The 22139-nt window shown below is 41.9% G+C and overlaps 1 protein-coding gene across 2 annotated transcripts in view; it reads right to left on the bottom strand.

Moving 5' to 3' along the window:
* The window catches only part of LOC310677695 (rho GTPase-activating protein 8-like), a 38404-nt gene that overhangs the window by 15045 nt on the left and 1220 nt on the right, over positions 1–22139 (bottom strand). For both annotated transcript variants that reach the window (XM_083440871.1, XM_083440872.1), the window contains exons 2-9: positions 13976–14080; positions 12551–12691; positions 10943–11030; positions 10502–10633; positions 8863–8949; positions 5042–5140; positions 1392–1502; positions 94–167 (exon numbers count right to left, since the gene is read on the bottom strand). In XM_083440871.1, the coding sequence (XP_083296997.1) occupies positions 94–167; positions 1392–1502; positions 5042–5140; positions 8863–8949; positions 10502–10633; positions 10943–11030; positions 12551–12691; positions 13976–14021 (778 nt within the window). In that variant the 5' untranslated portion in view covers positions 14022–14080. The remainder of the gene's footprint in view (positions 1–93; positions 168–1391; positions 1503–5041; positions 5141–8862; positions 8950–10501; positions 10634–10942; positions 11031–12550; positions 12692–13975; positions 14081–22139) is intronic.

The following is a 22139-nucleotide window of genomic DNA, read 5'->3' as shown; positions in this document are numbered from 1 at the left end:
TTTTCACCCTGGAAACTTACTGCAGGAATTCCCTCCCCATCCCAGATATTTATCACAAAATCTTTTTTGTCTAAAGCCAAAGTAAATCCTTACCTTTCCTTTTTAGATAGGACACCGTCTGCTTCATTACTGGTGGGATTAATTCACCTTTGTTTTTAGCTTTGAGACTGTTGGAGGAAAGAAAAACAAATCTGAACAATTTTCTCACAGGGTTTCCATACCATTTTCTTACAGGGACAGCTCATATTTGAATCAACTGATTACTGCGACATTGCGTCCTGTGTGAATAAGCCATCTCAAATAAATTACAAATGAATGAAAATTCAGAGCATTTCCAAGCACCATGCTGCTCAATGGAGTCTGTTCACACGCTCAGCTGTGACTCAGCAAGCGATGAGTAATCAAACTATAACCCAGCTCATCTCTGAAATGTTCCTGATCCGTTCTGTAGTATCCAGATACCAGGAACATTTCTGTAGTTAACTAATCTTGTATTCCACAGGGGTCCGTAATGGTCTTTCCAAGAAAGCAAATCTTTACTACCACCTTGCGGTAAAAAAGAATGAATAGGAAGGAAAGGGGTTTTTATCCGGTGGCATATGAATTGTGGCAGTCCTAGATGAAGACAGAGGTAAGCCCCCTCATCAGTGATGGATTTCTGTGGCTGATCCAAACCTGCAAAACAGCATCTGTTTTCTGGTTCTTTACAATAAAAATAAATTTGGTTCTTTATAAGGAATGCAGGGGCAGATCTACCTTGAAACTAATGAAGCTTACACTTCAGGGCCCCAGAAGTGACTTTATTCCACGTTGTTTACAAATTTTGGGTCTAGTAGACCCAGTTAGTTGCATGACTCAATTTGGTAGGTCCCTCAGCAGATAAATCCACGCGGAAAGGATGCTTTCAGGATCTGGCAATGTGGCATCAAAGTCAGGAACCCAATCCAAACACAGTCTGAAATCTAGTTAGGCCAGACCAGTTCCAAAGTCAGCTGGGGTTGGTCCACACATAATTAACAAAATGTACTAGTGTAAAAATGATTTTGCCTCACATATAAATGCATGGGATTTCTCATTCCTATAGATGGCATTCCACAGAGTACTTTATGATTTCATTCAGTATGTAGTCATTTCACAATAATTAAGAACAGTCTTCCTTATCCTTCCTTTCTTTAACGTCTCAAAAATAAATGTGTTTCTGAGAAACCGTAGACCATGAATGTTCTGAGTTCTCTGTTGTAATGTAGGCACTCATAACTGAAGGAGTTTTAAGCATTGTGAGGAAGAGAGACTGAGAAAGAGAACAAAGAAACACATGGCGACTCATCCAGATTGAGTAAAAAGAAAACTCCTTTTTCCCAAGAGCATATGAAGGAAATTGTGTGGCTTACTACTGGAGGCTGACACCAAACTGCTGGGTTGGAAGAGGAGGTCTTGGTGGAGGGATCTTCACTGCAGTAGGTGGCTTTTTCTTTTGTTTAGTCCGAAGATTTTCATCATGTCTAGTGGAGAAAAGTACACATAATATTCAAGAATGATGTTTGAATCATTCATGTTTCTCAAGAAAAACTTACAAAGACGTATAACAAGTTCTAGAAGTTCAATCACATTGAAATCTTAATTTCAGACCGTAATCTCTTCACAGAATATTAAAACATAAAATATCAACAAAATGTACCACTTGCTATTCTCAATTCCCCACTTGCTGAAGTACACATCATCTTATCTGATAGATGACATCACTTGGTATTCTTTTGTATTGCACCAATATGGAATACCTTAACATTACTGTTTATCTTCAGGTTAGGGTTTTTATTTTTTGTTTAAAGAACATATTTTAAGGAATATTTGTGAGACACACCTTAGATTAGGGCTGCCATATTTCAAAAGTGAAAATCTCTGGACACCAAAGATCTCAACAAAAAACAAAAAAATGAAATTTCTGACATGGGTTGTCATACGTCCAGATTTTCCTGGACATTGAAGTGATTCCTGCCCAGACACTGTTTCCATTCTGTATGTATGGTAATCCTACCTTAGATGAGATTAACCACCTAAAGCATGGAAAAGTGCAGCCATATTGGGTCTATATGGATTCAAGGCCTAGGTGAACTCTGCTACAATACTTTTCTCATGGGTACTTCAGGTCTAAATAATGTTTTTGTTTTACAGTGGAACCTTGGGTTACATACGCTTCAGGTTACATACGCTTCAGGTTACAGACTCCGCTAACCCAGAAATAGTACCACGGGTTAAGAACTTTGCTTCAGGATGAGAACAGAAATCGTGTTCCGGTGGCGCGGCAGCAGCAGGAAGCCCCATTAGCAAAAGTGGTGCTTCAGCTTAAGAACAGTTTCAGGTTAAGTATGGACCTCAGGAACGAATTAAGTACTTAACCCGAGGTACCACTGTAGTTTGAAAGCTGCAGCACTAATGCTGGAATCTTGGTTCTCGCAATGACCTTGAGGAGGGAGAGTGTTGTATTTTGCCTGTTTATTTTGACATCCATTGCCCCGAGCTCTTTTAAAGGGGGGAAGATCTATAAATATTCTGAGTCAATTAAAATAATAAAATATAAAATAAAAATAATAAAATAAAATGCCTTTAGCCCTTTAAGATCATGCGAAAGAGAGCACAACAGTGTCCTGCTTGTCTGGTTGTATGGCAACTGCGTGTGTCCTGCCCTCCCTCTTTTCTGTCATTAAAGCTGCACAAGAGTAAGATGAGAAAGAATTTAAGAAGAGCCCTGCTAGATCAGGCGGGAGCCGCATCTCCTCCACCGTCCTGTACTCAGGGTGACCCACCAGCTGCTCACAAGCAGGATATGAGCACAGCAGCCCTCTCCCCGCTGGTGCTCTTCAGGAACTGATATTCAGAAGCATATTGCCATTGATCCTGGAGGTAAGGATTAGAGACCACTGATAGCCCCCATCCTTTAAAAGCCATCCTGGTTGTCCACCATAACCACATCTTGCAGGAGCAAATTCTTTTGTTTAACTAGGCTTAACTAGTCAGCTTGTGCATTTTGGTTCAGAGGCTCCCAGTGCTGGATTAAACCCTGTGGAGGCCCCAAGGCAGAAAAAATCTCAGGGCGGGGGGCTGCCAAATTATCTCCGGATATACCGTATTTTTGTAATTTTCTGTCAAGGTCAAATCAATATTCTTTGGCTGTTTTGTCACAAAAAAACCGCTGGTGCCTACTCTGGCAACCCGGCATTGGAGGCTTCTAACAACAATACATTCCAACTCTCCTCCAAATACTTCTGGAGCAGCAAAAGAAAACGCAGTACCATGGCAGCTGCAACTGCAATTCTTAGCACTCTTTGACTTCACACACCTCACACTTTTGAACATCAGGAAGAGTGAACCTCTAGACTGCACACGGCTCTCTCATTTCCTCAGTTGTGGGAGGTCAGCTTCTGGGCAGAAAACCTGGGAAGGTGACCACTGTTGAAGGCTGGACCAAAGGGCCATATCATACACCGCCATTGTTTAAGTGGACAGCTAAGATAGTGTACACATACATTTGAATATTTAAAGTCGTAACAACAAGCATGCATGGGCATACTTGTATTTACAAATACACTTAGCATACATAGACACAACGCTTGCTAGGGAACCAGATTGGCAGCCTCTGTTTGCAAAACAGCTCTGAGTTAAAATCGTAATTCTGTCACTTTTACAAGATGGAAGTATAACTCCTCCTGTACATTAACTGCATGGTTATTTATTAAGCAGGGAGGCATATATGAACGTTTAATTGTTATATATTTACGTAGTGGAGTACAAAAACCCATTTATATAACAGTGATGCAGCACCAGTACATTTTGGTTTGTTTTATTGCTCTGGGTAGTGGCTGATGCTTCTGATCTGATCTGCAACACCAGCTTCTGTCAGTCAACCAAAGCATGTAAAATACTGTCACAAAGCATTTTATAGCTACTTCCCTCATCTGGAGATTCAAAGTTCTTTAAGGAAAATAACAATGGCTGCAACTGGGAGTTCTGATGACATGAGAATAGCTGGAACACTCCACTGGTAATCTATTGAGGCTTCTGGCCTTTATGGCTGGATAGGCTTGAAAGTGTGAGTAATCCCTGCTGAAAAACCAGAAGTCAGAGAAGAAGCTGGTTGCCAGTGGTTAATGCAGGGGCTTAGTGTGCTCTGCAACTCCCCTACAAGGAAAAGTTGCTGCATTTTGGACTTTTTAGTTTAGAGAAAAGACGAGTAAGAGGTGACAGGATAGAAGTTTATAAAACTATGCATGGCATAGTGAGAGTGGTTAGAGGAAAGTCATTAGCTTTAGAACTTGTGAAGCTGATGGCCAGAAGATTCAGGACAGATAAAATAAAGTATTTCTTCACCCAGTGCAGTGTTGAACTAGTGGAAGATAAGGCTGTCCACAGCTACTAGCCACGATGGTTATGTTCTGCCTCCAGGGTCAGAACCATTCTACGTCTGAGCACCAGTTGCTAGCGATTGCAGGTGCGCAGAGTACTGTCATGCTCATGCCCTGCTTGTGGGCACCCACAGCCATCCATCTGGTCAGCCATTGCAAGAACAGGATGCTGGACTAAATGGGCCATTGCTCTGATCCAGCAGGCTCGTCTTACATTCATATCTTATCACAATGAAGTAAAATAAGTAAAGTAGGAACACAGTTTGTCAGTAATTTGAAGAAGTTGCAAAAAACAGCTTTTCTCGGTGCACATTTTGGATTACTGGAGGCAGAATTTCCTTTTCCTTTTCAACACAGAATAACTACAGCCCAAATGCTATTCTGGCCCATGTGTAACCCCTGCAGATACCTATTTACTTTCTCTGTGGTGAATCATTCAACATTTCTTAGATGTTATTACTGGTGACAATGCACTTTGTACGATAACATGTAACCAAGAATAGATCAGGTATATCAAACATTTAATCAGACAGAAATTTAGTGAAGTTGTCTGAAAAAGGAAAACAATTTAATATAAAACCTCTCCCCCCCCCCCCTTTTTAAAGAAGAAGCTTAAGGACTGTTTTGAACGTGTTACATACCGAATAACTTCTTGAGGGATCTTAAGTTGGTCGTATTTAAGATGGTCTCTCAGGTCACTCAGGTAATTCAGATAGATTACCTTTTTTCCAAACTTGTGACTAAAAATATAAGAAAATTTATACAAACACAGGAATTAGGAATATTTCCTGAAAGTGTAACTTTAATATTATGAAACCTAAATGTCAACGTGAGTGCCAAAAGCGGACTATGATTAAAGCAGCCGAGGCACAAGAGGCATCCATTTTCATTTGATCAAACATAAACATACCATGCTTGAGTCCAATTTGAATAAAAATGACTGTCTTCCATCCTAATGTAACTGCTATTTGCATAGATATAGAAACCATTGTTTCGAGAGGGAAACAAAAACCTTTATTTTAATGCAGCATTAAAAATGTATGGAAAGAGTATGTTCTGTTAAGCTTTCTATGTCAATAGTTAAGTGAAAAAAATAGACCTTATTGCTGGAAAAGCAATTTGTGCCTTGCTTTATATGGAAAGATTAAATTGTATGGCAGCAGTTTCCATAGGTCCAATTCTTCACTGCCTTGACAGAATGGAAACCCCCTTCCTGCTCCTGCTAATATCTGGATGTAGGTGTGAGTGTTGGTTGTGTAGTTTCTATTCTGCTGCAGCTCTGATTCCAATGAAAGCCAATTAATGTTGCTCTTATTAGGAGATTCCACACTATTCTTTTCAATGCAAAGGAAACCCAATGCAAATTAGGGGGGAGGGGAATTACCAATTATATATCATTTGTGGAATGAAAACAGCAATGAATACCAACTGTATTCCCTGGATTGGTTTCTGTTACAGATGCATGATGAATAAGTAAACACTGGGAATTTCCACTCCCATTTCCATTGGAATTCTCTGACAACCCCACATGTGTTGCAAGAATAATTTTATGTTGTTGTTTTTCTGGCGAGAACTTTGATCCCTACAAAGGGATACACTTCCCAAGCAGAAATGATCTTATCTGCCCCTTCCACATGGTTCCTGCAGTCAGAGGGGCATGGGAAAGAAGCTTGGGAGCTTTTCCCATACAGTGGTACCTCAGGTTACATACGCTTCAGGTTACAGACTCCGCTAACCCAGAAATAGTGCTTCAGGTTAAGAACTTTGCTTCAGGATGAGAACAGAAATCGTGCTCTGGCGGCGTGGCGGCAATGGGAGGCCCCATTAGCTAAAGTGGTGCTTCAGGTTAAGAACAGTTTCAGGTTAAGTATGGACCTCCGGAACAAATTAAGTACTTAACCTGAGGTACTGCTGTGAGAACATACGCTACAGACAAATTTGATGAGGCACAACACAGTCTTCTCTCTTTTTTAAAGATAGTGTCAGAAGCAGTTTGTCCAATATTCAACGGGACTGAGCTGAAATTGTTCCAAGAACATTTTTGGCAGTGTCAAAGATTAAGGGTCTGGAAACCAAGCCTTATGAGGAACAGTTGAGAGAGTTGGGTGTGTTTAGTTTGGGAAAGAGGAGACTGACAGGAGATATGACAGCCATCTTCAAATATCTCAAGGAATGTCACACGGAGGATGGAATAAGCTTGTTTTCTCCTGCTGTAGAGGGTAGGAGCTGAACCAAAGGTTTCAAGTTGCAAGAAATGAGATTCTGACTAAACATACGGAAGAACTTTCTGACAGCAAGAGCTGTTCAACAGTGGAAGAGTCTCCCTCGGGAGGTGGTGGACTCTCCTTCCTTGGAGGTTTTTAAGCATAGGGTGGATGGCCATCTGTCATGATTGCTTTAGCAGAGATTCCTGTACGGCAGGGGGCTGGACCAGATGACTCTTCCAACTCTACAATTCTATGATACTGGGATGATTCACATCAAAATTTGAGAAAATGTTTGCCTATTTGTTTCCACTACATTCACTCAGGATAATAATAGCCTTAGCACTCCACTCCTGTATGGTGTGTGCTCACTGATATTTGGGGTCTGTAAATCAGCAGAATTGGCTCCCGCTGCTTTTGGGATCAATATCCCAAATTATCATGATGCTTTGTCCCTCCCACAGTTGTCCCTATGCGCATGGGACTCTGCGGCTGGCAGTCTGTGCAAGAGCATTTGACACAGGGAAGCACAAATCTCTTTGTCTCTTGAACTACACGTCCTAGATTAACAGCACACTCTCCCTTTTGTAGAGAAGGATTTGGGCCAGAAACTCGCTGTTCAAAATACTGATCATTCTGTTCAAACTCTGCTTCTGATTGGCTCCAGCACACCTTACAAGATCCAAACACTATGAACATAGGATAGGGTATCCATAAACATAATCAAGCATGATCTAGAACTTAATGGTAATGGGAGTAAAGTCTCAGATCTCTGGGCCCCGGAGAGAGTACCCTTTCATGTATCCCTTACTTTGACCCTGAAAATAAGGCACAAATTGGGCTAACATACTATTAATATTATTCCCATTTCTGTAAATTATTCTGCAGAATAACATTGAAAGCCCAGCTCTGCATGCACCAGCACCCTCTAGCGGAAGACAGCAGAAATTTTAATTAGAAGAAATTAATTAACGCAAAGAGCTGGCTTCTGCTGCCAAGGAAGTACTTTTACAGTACTTGATCCTCAATGTGTACAAACCTAGTTAGGCCTTCCAGGATGCTCTTCTATGATAAAATGAAGCATTTATGCCAGCCTATTAGCGAATTCCAAAAGAGAAACACACACGAACAACCAAAAACAGATTGTGTTACCCATGGTAGCAGTGCCTTAAATAATTTGCTCTTCACCTCAGGAGGGCTTCCTGTTCTGCAGAATCTGCTACCTTGACATTAATGTTTTATGGTTTTGCTGCTTTCTACTGGTATGGACTGGAAAAATTTTCCCTGACTGGAAAAAGCCAACTTCAAGGATGGGGTGGAGATAAACATGAGTGTTTCCAATCGCTACTTCTGGAAAAGGCACCCAACACCTACTCCTACCCCCATGAACCTCTAAACTATTCTTCCTCTCAGCTTGAAATAGAAGAAAGAAAGCAGTTCTTTTCAGGTGCCTTGTAAGTTTCTGGATTTGGAAACTTCTTGAACATTAAACACACACACACACACACACACACACACACACACACATGTTCTCTGAATCTCAGCCCACCAGCTGCAATCTCAGGGAGGGGACCTTTAGCAAAAGGAGCTCTGAAGACAAAAAGAACTCCACTAGATCCCATATGTACCTAAGCGCCACACTAACGGAGAGGATCTAGACCAGAGTGGTCCATGTTTTCATACCAAGTGGGCTGCAAGAGTACTTTGACATGGGACCTGCGGGCCACACACTGCCTTGTTGTGTGGGAGGAGAAGTCATTATCTGATGCCCCAGGGCTTTGGGAAGGAGGTGCAAGGCTCTGGCAGGGTCCTAGAGCCCTCTCACCCCCCCCCCCCAGCTAGGAAAGTGCTAACTAGGCTTTGGGAAGGAGGCAGGAGTACTCTAGGATGCTGGGAAGTTAAGTATTATGAACTCACTGAGATTTAGTTTCATCAACACATGTTTAGGATCAGACAGCAAGTAACAGAGGAGAAAGTATCTGACATCAACACAGTGAGCGCAATGGAACAGAGTGGGAAGAGTGAGAACTCTGAACACAGTAGACAGCAAAGTTAGGAGGAAACATAAAATAAAATAATTTCACGTACTCATGCCTAGTCCTCATCACCCATAATATATTTCATTGGCAGGCTCCCCAAGTATTTTTACCTTGTGATTTCTATAACACAGATGTTTCTAGAAATCCACTTAACAATAACAAAAAAGCAAACTACCCTTCAGCTAAGCACAAAATTGTCTTCAGCAAACCAATATGTACCTGATTAGAGGTTTAAAAATGTTCCAAATAATTTTTATGAAATTGGTTGGATGTACAATGTAGAGCGCTTTCAGATTTTTCTTATACCTGCAGAAAAGAAAATTAAATTGTTAGGAGACTTCTGAACGTTACATGCTGTAGTGGAGTGGAGCTGCAATTGAATGTGGGGGGAGTTTTTATTACTGGAACATTATACAGTATTCATTTCAAGTACACCTAATTCAGAGGAATTGAATGTAAAATGAAAAGAAGAAATGGTCAGTCCTGATGGAACTGAAGTAGGTGAAGATTATACAGCGATTACATTACAAACCAGTATCTGAATTGTTTTGTGGGTATAATAATGGTGGGGAAAATCTCTCTAAATGGAAAAAAAAGTGTGTGGGAAATGGAGAAAGAAAAAAGGTAGCAAGAAGGGAGAAGATCTTTAGAAATTCAAGAGACGGAAACCATTATTTGATTCCAATTTCTGTTATTCATTCATTAAAAAAGAAAGTTTCACACTGAAATGAATTTCCAACTTAATCATTTTCCTTTAAGTATTTTACTTCGCATTCTTAAAGATACCTGGAATATGGCATTGAGCATAGTGATATATGATCAGCACAGCCCCTGGGGGAAGCAGTTCAGTCTCTCAAGACCTTTCTTTATAGTGACATGTTGGAGGCAGCCAGAGGAGCTCATTAGGATGCGCACACATCCATATGAGGAGCACCAAGGCAAAAGCAAGTTTAACAAGTGCCCTTCCTTGCCCTGCCCAGTGCTGCTACGACCTCCCAAAGTATTTTTAAACCAAGTTCATAGTAGTCACAGGGGTTGCTGGGTGGGCTAGGTGCACCCCCACCCTGAATATCCTTTGTTTTAGCCCTCTTCTGTCTAGACCTGTCACACCTGAGCTATGCAAGATGTACTGACAGTTGAGCTGTGGGTGGTTGGAGGCAGGAAAAAATAGGTTAAATCTGTTATTGATGTGGTGCTATGCCAGTGCGAAAGATTTCCAGGACTTTGTAGCACTGCAAGGCAAATCCAAAGGAGTGAATACTCCTTTGTGCATCCTAAGTTCATGGTGGTCGGGATTCTAATAACAGGTGCAGGTTGCCTTAGAGTTTGACCAATTAGCCAGGCATATGGAGCTTCCTGCTTGTTCACTACTTTTCTGCATGAGGACAGGGACAGGCGAATTTCTTGCAGAAGTGAAAACATCACTATGGGATCCAGCAGCTTGCACTCCATCAACCCATGGAGACTAAAGACCGCAATTCTCCCTCTCCTCGTAATGTTATTTCTATCCCGTGCAACAATTGTAAAGTCAGAATGCTTCTGATATGCCAAAAGCCTGTAAAATATTGTTAATCCGTTTTAAATCATGCCACCCTCAATCATATAGGACAAAGTTCATCTAGACCTCCTCCCTTCTGTGAATGAGTGCCACAGGCCTTTCTGCAAAGGCAGCTTAAGCTCTAGGTTATTGTGATGACAAAAATAGGAAGACCAAATGTGTGCTATGAGGTGCCCCAGGAAGGGGCGGGCAGGATGGAAATGCAATCAATTAAAAGTGGGAAAAACCTGGCCAAACTATGCCTTTATAATGATGATTTTTTAATTTTTATTTTAAAAAAGCATAATTTTGAAAACATACTTCCTGTCAAATTCCTTGTAGGCGCTTTGTAACCAACTCAGGGAGGGTTTATTCTTACTGTTCAGTCCATAGTGAAAGTAGACCACTGTGTAATCATTTTCCACATACTGGTCCAGTGCATACTTTAAATATCTGGAATAAAAGCAGCATAGAACACACCAATAAATACACTGTGTTTTCACTGTGGTTCTTTAGCTCTAAAGAAGAAAAGGAATACAGGTGCCCAGTGGTATGCTCAAGCCCAAACATTGAACATCCCCCACAGGACTTGCTAGTATTAAAAGCTTGTTCAGAGATCATTCAAATACAAAGAAAGAGCATAATTCAATGATGAAGTGAATGATGCTTGATTTTACGGCTGACGATTGGAAAGCTATAATGGCTGGAGCCCCCACCCTGCCCTGCCTGTTGACACATGAGTGAAAATAAGAAAAGACTTACTCTAATAACCGTCTGTGATTAAGTTGATGGGAAGGAGGCAAACGGCAGCAACTGAAAGCAATCACTTTTCTCCCCAAATTATCATCACCTGGTAAACCAACAAGAGTTTAGTTATCAGGGTGATAATTTCACTCTAAATGCACATGTTTTAAATGCAAAGCTTTACATGTTGGAGGACAAAAGTTTAATAGGAGGATGTAAGATAAATTGAGAGTGGATCAGCAATTATTAAAAACAAGCTGTTGTGGGAGCTACTTCTCCCCCAACTCCTCTCCCAAATATCATGCAGATAACCATGTTCACAAATGGGGCTTCTGGGCTGCACTGACACAAAACCGCTTGTTGCTAGAGCTTCTGAATCTATTGATGGGCCCCTGCACTCCCAGCCTGGTTTGCTCCTCCTTTGGGGTGGGATGAGGAGAGGGAGGAGAAAAAAGGAAGTGAAAGAAGTGAGAGGTGGTTTCTCCCAATGCATGCCCTATAGGAGCAGGGGCGGGCATTTGGAGAGTATCCCTAACTTGGGGGGGGGGGGGGGGGAGAGGCTAGCAGAACAAACTGTGTTTAATAATCAATACAGAACACAGCATTTTACACTGAAATATAGGAAGGTGCCGTATTATACAGGATGAGTGTCAACCCTACATCTGAATGCAAGGGTTGATGAGCCAGTAAGATTGCTGACTTACACACACGTAAGCTGGGAAACCTTCAATAGGATCTTTAGCCCACTCCTCTGTGTGTGAACAACTTGAGATGCTCTCCTCTGTTTACACACTTGCATAAGCCAAAATACATACGTACATAAACACATGAGTGAACAGCTGAACCTCTAAATAAGGGACTGGTCCTGCCAAAGCTTCTCTCAGTACTCACACTGTGGGCAGGGACGGAGGGGGTGTGACAAAATACCACAGGGCCTGCAGCGCACCTGAGTCACGCATGTCTCCTGGGAGAGATGCGGTGACTTAGGCACATGCAGGCTCCATGCTGCCTAAACAGTCAGACCACTGCCTCTCCCCCACAGCTGTAGGGCGGCTGAGTGGGAGGAGGCAGGCAGAATCCAGAGGCCCCGCCCCTAAGGGCCCTGCCCCTGGGTGTGTCGCCCTAGGCACCTGACTGGGGGAAAGATGAGCCCTTTGTCTGTGCCTTATCACCACAGGAGAAAAAGCTACACAAAGTGGGAAGATCCTTGGGTATTGCTGCTGTTGTTAATTTGCATCCCACCTTTTCTCCAAAGTGTTCAGGGTTTGTTTTCCTCACATTTCTCCCCTTCTCCATTTTATCATGACAACATCCCTGTGTGGTAGTGAGGCAAACAGACAGTGACTGGCCCAAGGCTACTCAGTGCGCTTCATGGCTGAGCGATTTGAACCCTGGTCTCCCAGTCCCAGTCCGACGCTTGGATTGGAAGCAAAATGCCAGAGATCAGTCCGAGTGAGGGGCTGATCTGGTCACCCATTTGCTTTCCCTTCTATTTGCAGGCTTCTATTTTTGCCCTAATCCTCCAAGCACTGTATTTCTTTATTACAGGTTAAATAACTTAAAGCAGAAAAATTAAATGATTTGCAAATACAAAGAAGATGCCAAAGAGGTTTTCAGCAAACATACCCACAAGGTGAAGTATATTATGTCTGGCCACATCATAATATGGGTGTGTTGGGCTTATTTCAGCATCACCATTTGACACAGCTGCAAATGATACCTGGCTCCCTTCAAGATCTGCATTTTCTGCCTCATCTTTCCTTAATTCTGAAGCAAAAAACATATTTAGGTACATTTTCCAAAAAACAACAACAACCCAGTAACTCAGGACCAAATAATTTAAAAAAGAATACTGTTCTTTATTAATATATTCCAGTTATTCAGATGCCAGGTACTTCTATCTGGTGAACAGGCCTTCTAAAGAATTCTGGAAGGAGATGGTTAGCATTAACAGCACTAATGCTATTGGCACATCACATTTATTAGAAAGTTTAAAGAGCAGTGTAAAGATCCTGGATAACAAATTAATCATTAACTTTTAATTAATAATTCATACAATTATTAATACAACAATAGTTAACTATAACAATGCCAATTTTCACATTGCATAAAGCATAAGCCATTGCACTTATGTTAAAAGTGACATATTTTAATAGCAAGGAAGAAACAGTTTTATACAGACACTATTTTGTAAAGTTAAAATGTAAAAATGATCAGGCATTAACTCTAATGGAAATCTACTCATATTAAATATTAGCTTATGTCATCATTTATCAAAGTGAATAGGCAATGCTTTCTTAATGGACCGGTAAACACTGTTAGTATGTTTAAAAAGTAAGAATTATATTATTTCTGTGTCACATTAAGCATTCCTCTAGTCCAGCAGCCAACCAGATGCTTCTGGAAGTTCATGAGCAGGGTAAGGTGGGGATGGCAACCTGCTGTCATTTGTTCCAGGCATCCAAGCACTCAAAGGTATACTGCTTCCAACTACAGAGGATTGTTCTTACACGCAATGATTTGTGTGCAATTTTCTCCCTTTTATGTATAAGTGGTGAGATACAATTTATGTTTTCTGAATAAACAGGGTTTTCAAAAGTCAAATTTCTATATTATTATATGTTAGAATTGATTCCCCCCCCCAAAAAAAAATGATGGGCCCCCTAATGAGTTGGCCATATGGTTATGTTCATTGGAACATCTTCAAAAGATAACACACAATCAGGAGGTCTCTAGCCTCATTCAATACTTGTCTCTTTAGAGTAATGACTCCCATTTGTGCCACAATATGTGATGATAGCATTATTCCAATAGCCTAGAATTTCACTGGGAACACATGCCAATAATTCATTTAAACTGTGTGTATTAAACTAACCTTCAACCTTAATAGCTTTTGATAATAAGGTACATGCCAGTGCAGCGGTTGTAACTCAAAAATATTACACTATCCTGGCAAAAGTTTTTCACTTAGGGAAGAATGTCTTCTAAATCATCTGGAAATATATAGAAGATACCACTTGATGGGCAGTAATAGATCTATCTATAATTTACCTATTTCAGCTAACTTTTCAAAATCGATTTCTGACATGCCTTCCATATACAAAGCTATCCAATGCAGACAATGTTGTCTTCTAGTTCTTCAGTCCTTGATAAACCCTAAAAAACAAAACAAAAATTATTAGAATCAGAGAGAAGGAGAAAAGCTTCACCAGAGCATATTTTAGGGGTCAGTTCCAGACACGCCTTGTTGCAGCTGTGCTAGGCACTCAGCATTGCATGACTTTTCTGCAAGTTTCTCTTGTAATAAAAAGAAGGCACCTATCTGCTTATTTCTTATTAAATTCATCAAACACCTTTCCAAGAGTGGGCAGATCAGTATGGATCTTCAGGAAACTGTCTGAGTGATCTGCAGTGGATAAGCAACTGTTTCCAGCTCACAATGCTTTTAGCAGTGGTGATGAGAAAAAGGATTACCCGTATTTTTCGCTCTATAACATGCACCCAACCATAACACGCACGTAGTTTTTAGAGGAGGAAAACAAGAAAAAAAATATTCTAAACAAAACAGTGGATATATGATTTTTGTGGTTCATGCTGTGACCACAGACATGTGATCTGACAGTGAGTTTGGACTAGCCCAATGCAAAAATCCTGAGGATCCATGCTTTGTAACCATGTTTTTGCACCACTGTGGCCCCAGGCAACAGTGGGTGTGTGATTTTTTTGGTGCAAGATGTAGCCATGGACATGCTATGTTATCTGATGGTGAATTAGGGGTGACCCAGTGCAAAAATCCTGAGGATCCATGTGGATCCATGCTTTGTAACCACGTTTTAAGTGGGGAGGGAAGGAAAAGCACTCAAGGGACAAGGAGCACGTGTGGGGTGGGTGGAGCAGGATGCTGCTAATAATGCAGAAGAGGGGTTTAAGGGGAGAAGAAGCACGCCTGGGGTGGGTGGAGAAGGATGCTGAAAATAATGAAGAAGAGGTGTATAAGGGGAGAAGGCTCCTCTCCTCTCCCACTTTGCTCCTTTAAAGCAAGCAGGCTCTGCTTTTCTCCCTCCTCCCCGCTCATCCCCGGCTTAGCAAGCTGAAAAACTTTGCTGCTATGTAGCGAGCTGAGTGGGGAGGAGAGAGGGACAGAGAGCCTGCTTGCTTTAAAGGAACCAATCAAACTCGTGTAAGCGGCTCCTCTCCCCTCCCGCTTTGCTCCTTTAAAGAAGCAGGCTCTCTGTCCCTCTCTCCTCCCCACTCAGCGGCTCTTCTCCCGCTTTGCTGTTTCAAAGCGAGTCACAGAGGGAAGGAAGGGGAACCATGGATCCTCTGCTCACAACTGCAGCAGATCCCCCCCCCCCCGTAGGCATTCCCTCCATAACACGCACAGACATTTCCCCTTACTTTCTAGGAGAAAAAAAAGTGAGTGTTATGGTGCAAAAAATACGGTATTTTTTTTTCCTCTCTCTGCTAAATTAGGCTGCTGGAAACTGGGGCGGGAGAAAGAAATGAGAAGAGTTCTGGAAACTCCTGGGCTGACAATGGGCTCTGAAGCAACATGTTCTTCCATTCTATGTCTCCCTTCCCGATCCACTTGGTGTAACTCAGAATTCTAGTGGGAAAACAAAATAGATTCTGCAATCCTAAAGTCTGCCCAGTCCTGATGTACATAAAAATACCATTAAAACCCTAAGCTGCAGCAAAAAGAGAGCAGGTATGGGAACAGCAGAAAAATCAAATATCTAGATCACAGCCCAAAGTGGACTTAAAACAGAAATGTTCTCGCTTGCCTCCTTGTAGCGGGATGACCAAGGCTAGGCAAATGGGAGGTTGGTTTTTCCTACCCACATGGGAATGGACTCCGGAAGAGTCAGGAAGTGGGTCTCTTCCTCAGCACCAAACTGACCCTGTGTGAGTAATAAGCAACAGGCAGATAGGCGGGCAGAGCCCCCTTTCTGAATAACTGCCCCCACCCACTCTGCCCCACCAAAGGTCTAGGTAAGCAAATCCTTCAGCCTAAGTTTATTTCCCAGATTTTCTAAGCAGTGCCAGAATGCCCCTGCAAAAAAATCAGAAACAAGTTAAAACACGAGGGGAGATGGGATCATGAAAAGAGAACAACATCTGTCCAGTTTTCAGCATATTGTTCCTGAGGGGCTCCAATTAGAAAGTTTCCATTTACAAGAAAAAAATTACTGTGGCACCCTAGGAAATTAATTTACCCCTGACCATAGCATTCTCTGTTCCTAAGAGATAACATAATCTCCTTAATAGCATTTGACGCCAAGTATTACTGTTTAGAGTGAACTGCCAGAATTAACTCTTCCTCAATGCCTAATGAAGGGAAATGTTCCACAATAAAAATTTGGAAACCTTCTACAATAAAGCCCAATTTGTATCATTCATGAGTACTACCTTTTGACAGCCTAGAAAGATTGTTGCCATGTAGGCATTAAAAAAAAAAGAAACTGCAAACACAACAGTTAAAAAAAATAAAAGAACCTGCATCAATGGATAGATGAAACAAAGCCAAAGGATTCCTTGCAATGTTTGTTAACTCTTTGATGCTTTCCCTTTGTTCCTCTGGCTGTCAGCTACACCTCTTATTTAAATGTAAAGCAGAGAGCTATTGATCTGGATCTTTAAAAGGGAGGGAGAGCCCTATCTCCACATGAATCTGCCCTCCACCAATTACTCTTTGTTTCTTCTGAGATATTTCTGAGAAATATCAGGCTACTTTAATATGCAAAGTACATTTTGCATTCTTTAACATCTTGAGAGAAGCTAAAGTTTCAGAGAACTTTTTTTTTTAAAGATAAAAATATCAATATTAAATTAAACCTGCATGCTTACTATAGGGTACCAAGGAAAGTAAAATGCGGCCAGTAACAGTTGGGAGAGAGCAAAAGAGCTTGCATATCATTTTTATGAATTCTCTAATTAATGTCTAGGTTTCCTGTGCTGTGATCCTCTGGCCCCCATGGCAGTTTATTTCCTGAGGGAAAATCCTAAAAATATCTCAATAACATCAATCCTAAAAAAGCCCAACAACTTCAATCCTAAAAAAAGTTCAACAACTTTGGTCAGCCCCTTTCACTTCGGCAAATCCGGCCCTCTTTGAAAAAAGTTTGGACACCACTGCTCTAGATCTCCCGCTCAAAGGTTAGGCAGAGAAGAGAGAAAGGAGTTGGGGAAAGTGTTAGGCAACTCATTCTATCAACTGTTCACTCTCTGGTTCAGATTGGGAGACTCCTCATACTTTTCCCTCTGATGCACTTTGAAAAATAAGAGAGTTGCAGGCTACTATTTCAGTTGTTCTGTCATGTTGTCATGTGTCTCCTAATGGTGCAGCAACAAAACTGCTAGCACCTTTGCGAAGCTAAGCAGGGTCCAGAATCGTTCAAAATTGGATGGGATTCCTGCACTGCAGAGGATTAGATTAGATGTCCCTTGAGGTCCTTTCCAACTCTATGAATCTAGTTCAGCTCACAAAAGTTAGCAGTGTACTGGTCATTTTTGGCACACAGACACACCAGCAACTTTCAAAAGCATCTCTGCCTTGTCTAGGCAGAGAAGCAATTTTATTTGCCACAGGCAACCAGGATAATAGTTACTGGTACTACCTAGCCTGCTTTATTCCAGTTTGAGTCTGAGGAGTTGTGGATAAAAACAGTTGCCTCTTCACACTTCTGAAAGGTGATCCCTCCTGGTCACAAGACTAAGTATCAGTGCCACTTTTATTTTTATTTCATTAAGTTTTTGGGTCATGTGAATGGGCTCTTAAATAAGTCTAAATGGTGGCTGGATTACAGCCAGAGCTTGGCATAAAACAGACAGCAAAATCTTGTATTTGCTTGAAGCAGTGCACGTGTTTATTGGGTAAGGATGATTAGCTGTTAATCACAATAAACATTAATGATCAACAGTTTTATGAAATCTGCTTTCTATTAAATTAACTAACTGTAAAAGGAAGCAACAACAAAGAATTATGTTAGGCTAAATCCACACTCAAGCAGAGATTATATCCCAAGAGTATAATGCTTTGGATCTTAGACTGAAATATATTTTAAGATGGCAGCTTTAATTGAATTAAGCTGGCAAGCTACTGGACAACAGTCTGGTGTGTAGTAACTACATATTTTTAACTGCAAGAATGATCCACAGGGAATCATTCAGCTCAAATAAATTAGCTCTTCATAAAGAATATTAATATATTAAATAACACAGGCTCGAGTTTCTTAAGCAAAGCACACAATAGCAGCAAAGAAACACAGAGCAAATGAGACAACAATGGCAATCGGCACATTGAAACAATGCGGATTCCCACATCAACAAGGGCATGGAAAGGTTCACCCAGTTCCCAGTGCACCCTATGAGATGAATTACATGTGGGTGGGAACAGGTGCCTTGGTCCAGGGCTACAAATTACTACAGCTAGATCAAGACCCTTACCTTTATTTCAATCAAGTGCTGTTTAAAATGGTAAAATGATTCTAAAATTGTGAAAAGACCTTCATGCAGCTTGCCTGCTCAGGAAAGGAACCAAAGAGAGCCAGTGTGCAAAGTCACAGTGTTTCCTCTGGGTTTCCTATGACCTTCACCAAGCTATGTAGATAGAAAATTTAAGTACCAAAATGGAAGAAGTGAACTGAAGCAGAAACACACAACTCAACCCAACCAAGAAGAAACTGGTACTGATCTTAACGGGACTTCAAGTATGTGTAGGAATCTAGTTTTAATGAGATAACAAACACAATAAAACTTCAACCGGCTGTTCAGTCAAAAAGCAGGAAACGTTTGTCAGCACCACACAGGCACCAGGTAAAACTGTTGTGTTGCAGAGAACAGGGAAGAAAATGCAAACACAGTGGAGTCATTCTTTTAGTAAACTGAAGTAAAGGGTACAAAATAAGGGTCTCCCGCTTGCTCGTAAGCATGAGGGTACTGGCCCTCCAAATCTCCTCTGGGGGGTCAGCTACCCAAGGACATTTTTAATCTGCTTTCTTTCCAAGTCCTTAGAGGAAATCCTGCTGGACAGGTAGAGAGGGGTGTGTGTGTGTATATGTGGAAAGCATACATAGTTAGAGGTTAAGCACACCCCTTGCACACACCCCTTGCACTTCCCATGCAAATACCCACCCCACCCTTGCAGTTGTCTGATGTACACAAACCTCCCACTGTCACTCCTTCTCTCTCCTTCATCTTACACAGTACAGGAGATGAAGGTTTGAGAATACCTTATTTGCTCCATTAATTATGAAAAATCTAAAATTTTAGTTTTCGAAAGAAGCTTCTCCCGGTCTAAATGGGTGCTGGATGGCCATAACCTTGATCAGATCAAATACTTCAGTTATCTAGGGCTCACACTCCATCATACAGGATCTTGGAAGCACCACTGGCAAACCTCCCTTCAAAAGGCGGAGATCACAAAGCTAGCCATACTCAGATTCTTTTTCACTAAGGGCGGCAAATATGTTCCAGCAGCCTTAAGGGTTTTCAACGCAAAACCCGTTTCCCAACTCCTGTACGCTGCAAATGTCTGGCATAATGGGGACCTGCCAAAGCTAGATGGCTTTCAGGCAAAATTTCTACGATCTCTGCTGCAGGCACCCAACTGTGTCCCCAACTCCATACTTCTGTTAGAAGCTGGTGAATGCCCAATTTCAACTAAAGCGTGGTGGGCTGCCCTAAAACATTGGCTCAGGATTTCAGTGTTTGATCTAGGGAAGGGTTTGTACCAACACCTGACCAATGAGGAATTTGTCAGCAAATGGCAGAAAACCATGACTAAAAAAGCCATCTCTATTGGTTCGTCACCCCCCAACTGTATTACCTGGGTTATGAAGGCACGCAAAAGATGTTAAGGGACGCGGGTGACGCTGTGGGTAAAACCTCAGTGCCTAGGACTTGCCGATCGCATGGTCGGCGGTTCGAATCCCCGTGGCGGGGTGAGCTCCCATCATTCGGTCCCAGCTCCTGCCCACCTAGCAGTTCGAAAGCACACTTAAGTGCAAGTAGATAAATAGGTACCGCTTTATAGCGGGAAGGTAAATGGCGTTTCCGTGTGCTGCGCTGGTGTCGGTTCGCCAGAGCAGCTTCGTCACGCTGGCCACGTGACCCGGAAGTGTCTGCGGACAGCGCTGGCTCCTGGCCTTTAGAGTGAGATGAGCGCACAACCCTAGAGTCTGTCAAGACTGGCCCGTACGGGCAGAGGTACCTTTACCTTTAAAAGATGTTAAAGCAAAGATTATGGGATAATGCACACAGTGACTTGCGATCTCGATCACACACAGTCTGTAGTCCGCTGGCAGTAGGAGTACAATATGGGCATGTCTTTAAGTTAACATCTTACATTAAAAACCTGACAGTACCAAACTATTGAAGACTTTTCACCAAAGCCAGACTAAACATCTTTCCTCCTGCAGTTTTGGATGGCAGGTTGAGAGGAGTTCCCTACCAGGACAGACTTTGCTCGTGTGCTCAAGACATTGATTCCATAAAACATATTTTGTTGCACTGTGCAAAATATGAGCAAGCCAGGGCTGAACTGATAATACCCTTGCTGGTACCTTTCCCAGGAAAATCAGAGGCTCACTATGTCAGGTTCCTATCAGAAGACCGGACAAATGCTAGAACATTAGCAGCGGCAAAGTTTTTATCGGAGGTTGCAAGAACCAATGATCCCTATATTCTGAACAAAATGCTTGTTTAACCTGGAGGTAGGTTGTATGAATTGTGTATTGCTTTGTAACGATTTGTTGGGTCTCTGGCCCGTAATAAAGATTGTTGTTGTTGTTGTATTTGCTCAGGTAACATATAATTATTTTCTCAGTGCCAAGCTAACTGATAAATATGTGTATGCATTCCGATGTCTTGTTTTTACTTTGAAAACAATAGCTCGGGGATAACCCAGACTGGGACCATGGCAGGCAAGAAGGAAGGGTTTAACCTTCTTTACCTATAGCACAGTAAAAGCACCCCCCTGAGCTGCCGCTTTTCCTGGGAGAGAAGCAGGTACAACACTCCTATGCTATATTCAGCTATATCTCACCTAATGCTAAACTGAGTAGGCTGTTCAGTGTTTACAGGCCTTGGGGTTGTTACAGGAGGACAAAGTTTTACCTTACAAAGTGTCCTTTTTCCTCTTATTCTCAACCCCTTTTTGCCTGCCTAGAACCCTCCTTGACAGGCTCTCCAGTTAGGATCACCACCTACATGGTGCTCCCAAGCAACTCCAAATACGAGTTCACACTGCATGTGATTCCTCATGTGTTTTGTTTACCAAATCACACAAGCAGCACCTGGCCTCTTGGGACACATGTTTCTTGTGTGGTAAGGAAATTGTGACATCAGAGGAACCAGAAGCCTTTCAGTGTACACAGCAAACACTGAGGTAGTAACAGTGGTGGACTTGGGGCTTTAAAATTTCAGCAGTGTCCTGTGCAATGCCAAAATTTGGCGCGTGCCCTACCTCTTGCCTTCAATTACTCACCACTGTTGCAGTGTTACCTGCGGCACCCTCTCAGCTTGGCACCCAGTGTGGGCAATTGGGTCACACTCCCCTAAATCCGCCTCTGGTGGTTTGGGCAAGAATGATGGGTATTTTGCACAGATAAGAATTTCAGCAGTCATGCATCTAGTGGAGTCATGCATCATCATGGAGGTCTGACAAACACCACCTCTGTTGAATTTTTCTCATTCACACCACCAGTAAGTGTATAGGAAGCCCTGTCCTCCTTTCCATCCAGGCCCTCTAAAATGGACACGAATCTGATGATCAAAGGATCCAACTTCCAAGTAAGTATGTATAGGTTTACAACCTTACAGCACAAACTGAACATATTTAGACAGAAATCTTGCAGGTCAAGGGGACTTATTTGCAAGTAAATTTGGAAGTAAGTCATGTTTAACTCAGTGGGACTTGCTTCTAAGTAAACTTGCATTACAGACAAATTCAGACATTGAGGGAAACACCACTTTGCAGTTTACCACAACCAAATAATAAATTTGCAGTCTTATAGCCCTGATTAGTAGTTACCTGGAAGTTAAGTGCCATTAACTTTGATGCAATTTGCTTCTGAGTACTGTGAGGGCCGCTTACTCTGAAATAACTCCCAAGTAAGTTCAACAGGGCTTATTCTGAAGCAGAGGCCTACAGGATGACAGCCTCATGGGCTAGTCATATAAAAGTTAACTAAGCAGTAAGACCTGTTGACTCTAG

Source organism: Podarcis tiliguerta (genome assembly GCF_965153285.1).
Source record: "Podarcis tiliguerta genome assembly, chromosome: 5".
NCBI classification, from domain to species: domain Eukaryota; kingdom Metazoa; phylum Chordata; class Lepidosauria; order Squamata; family Lacertidae; genus Podarcis; species Podarcis tiliguerta.
The sequence above is the reverse complement of the archived record's forward strand: the minus strand, read 5'-3'. Positions and strand labels throughout refer to the sequence as shown.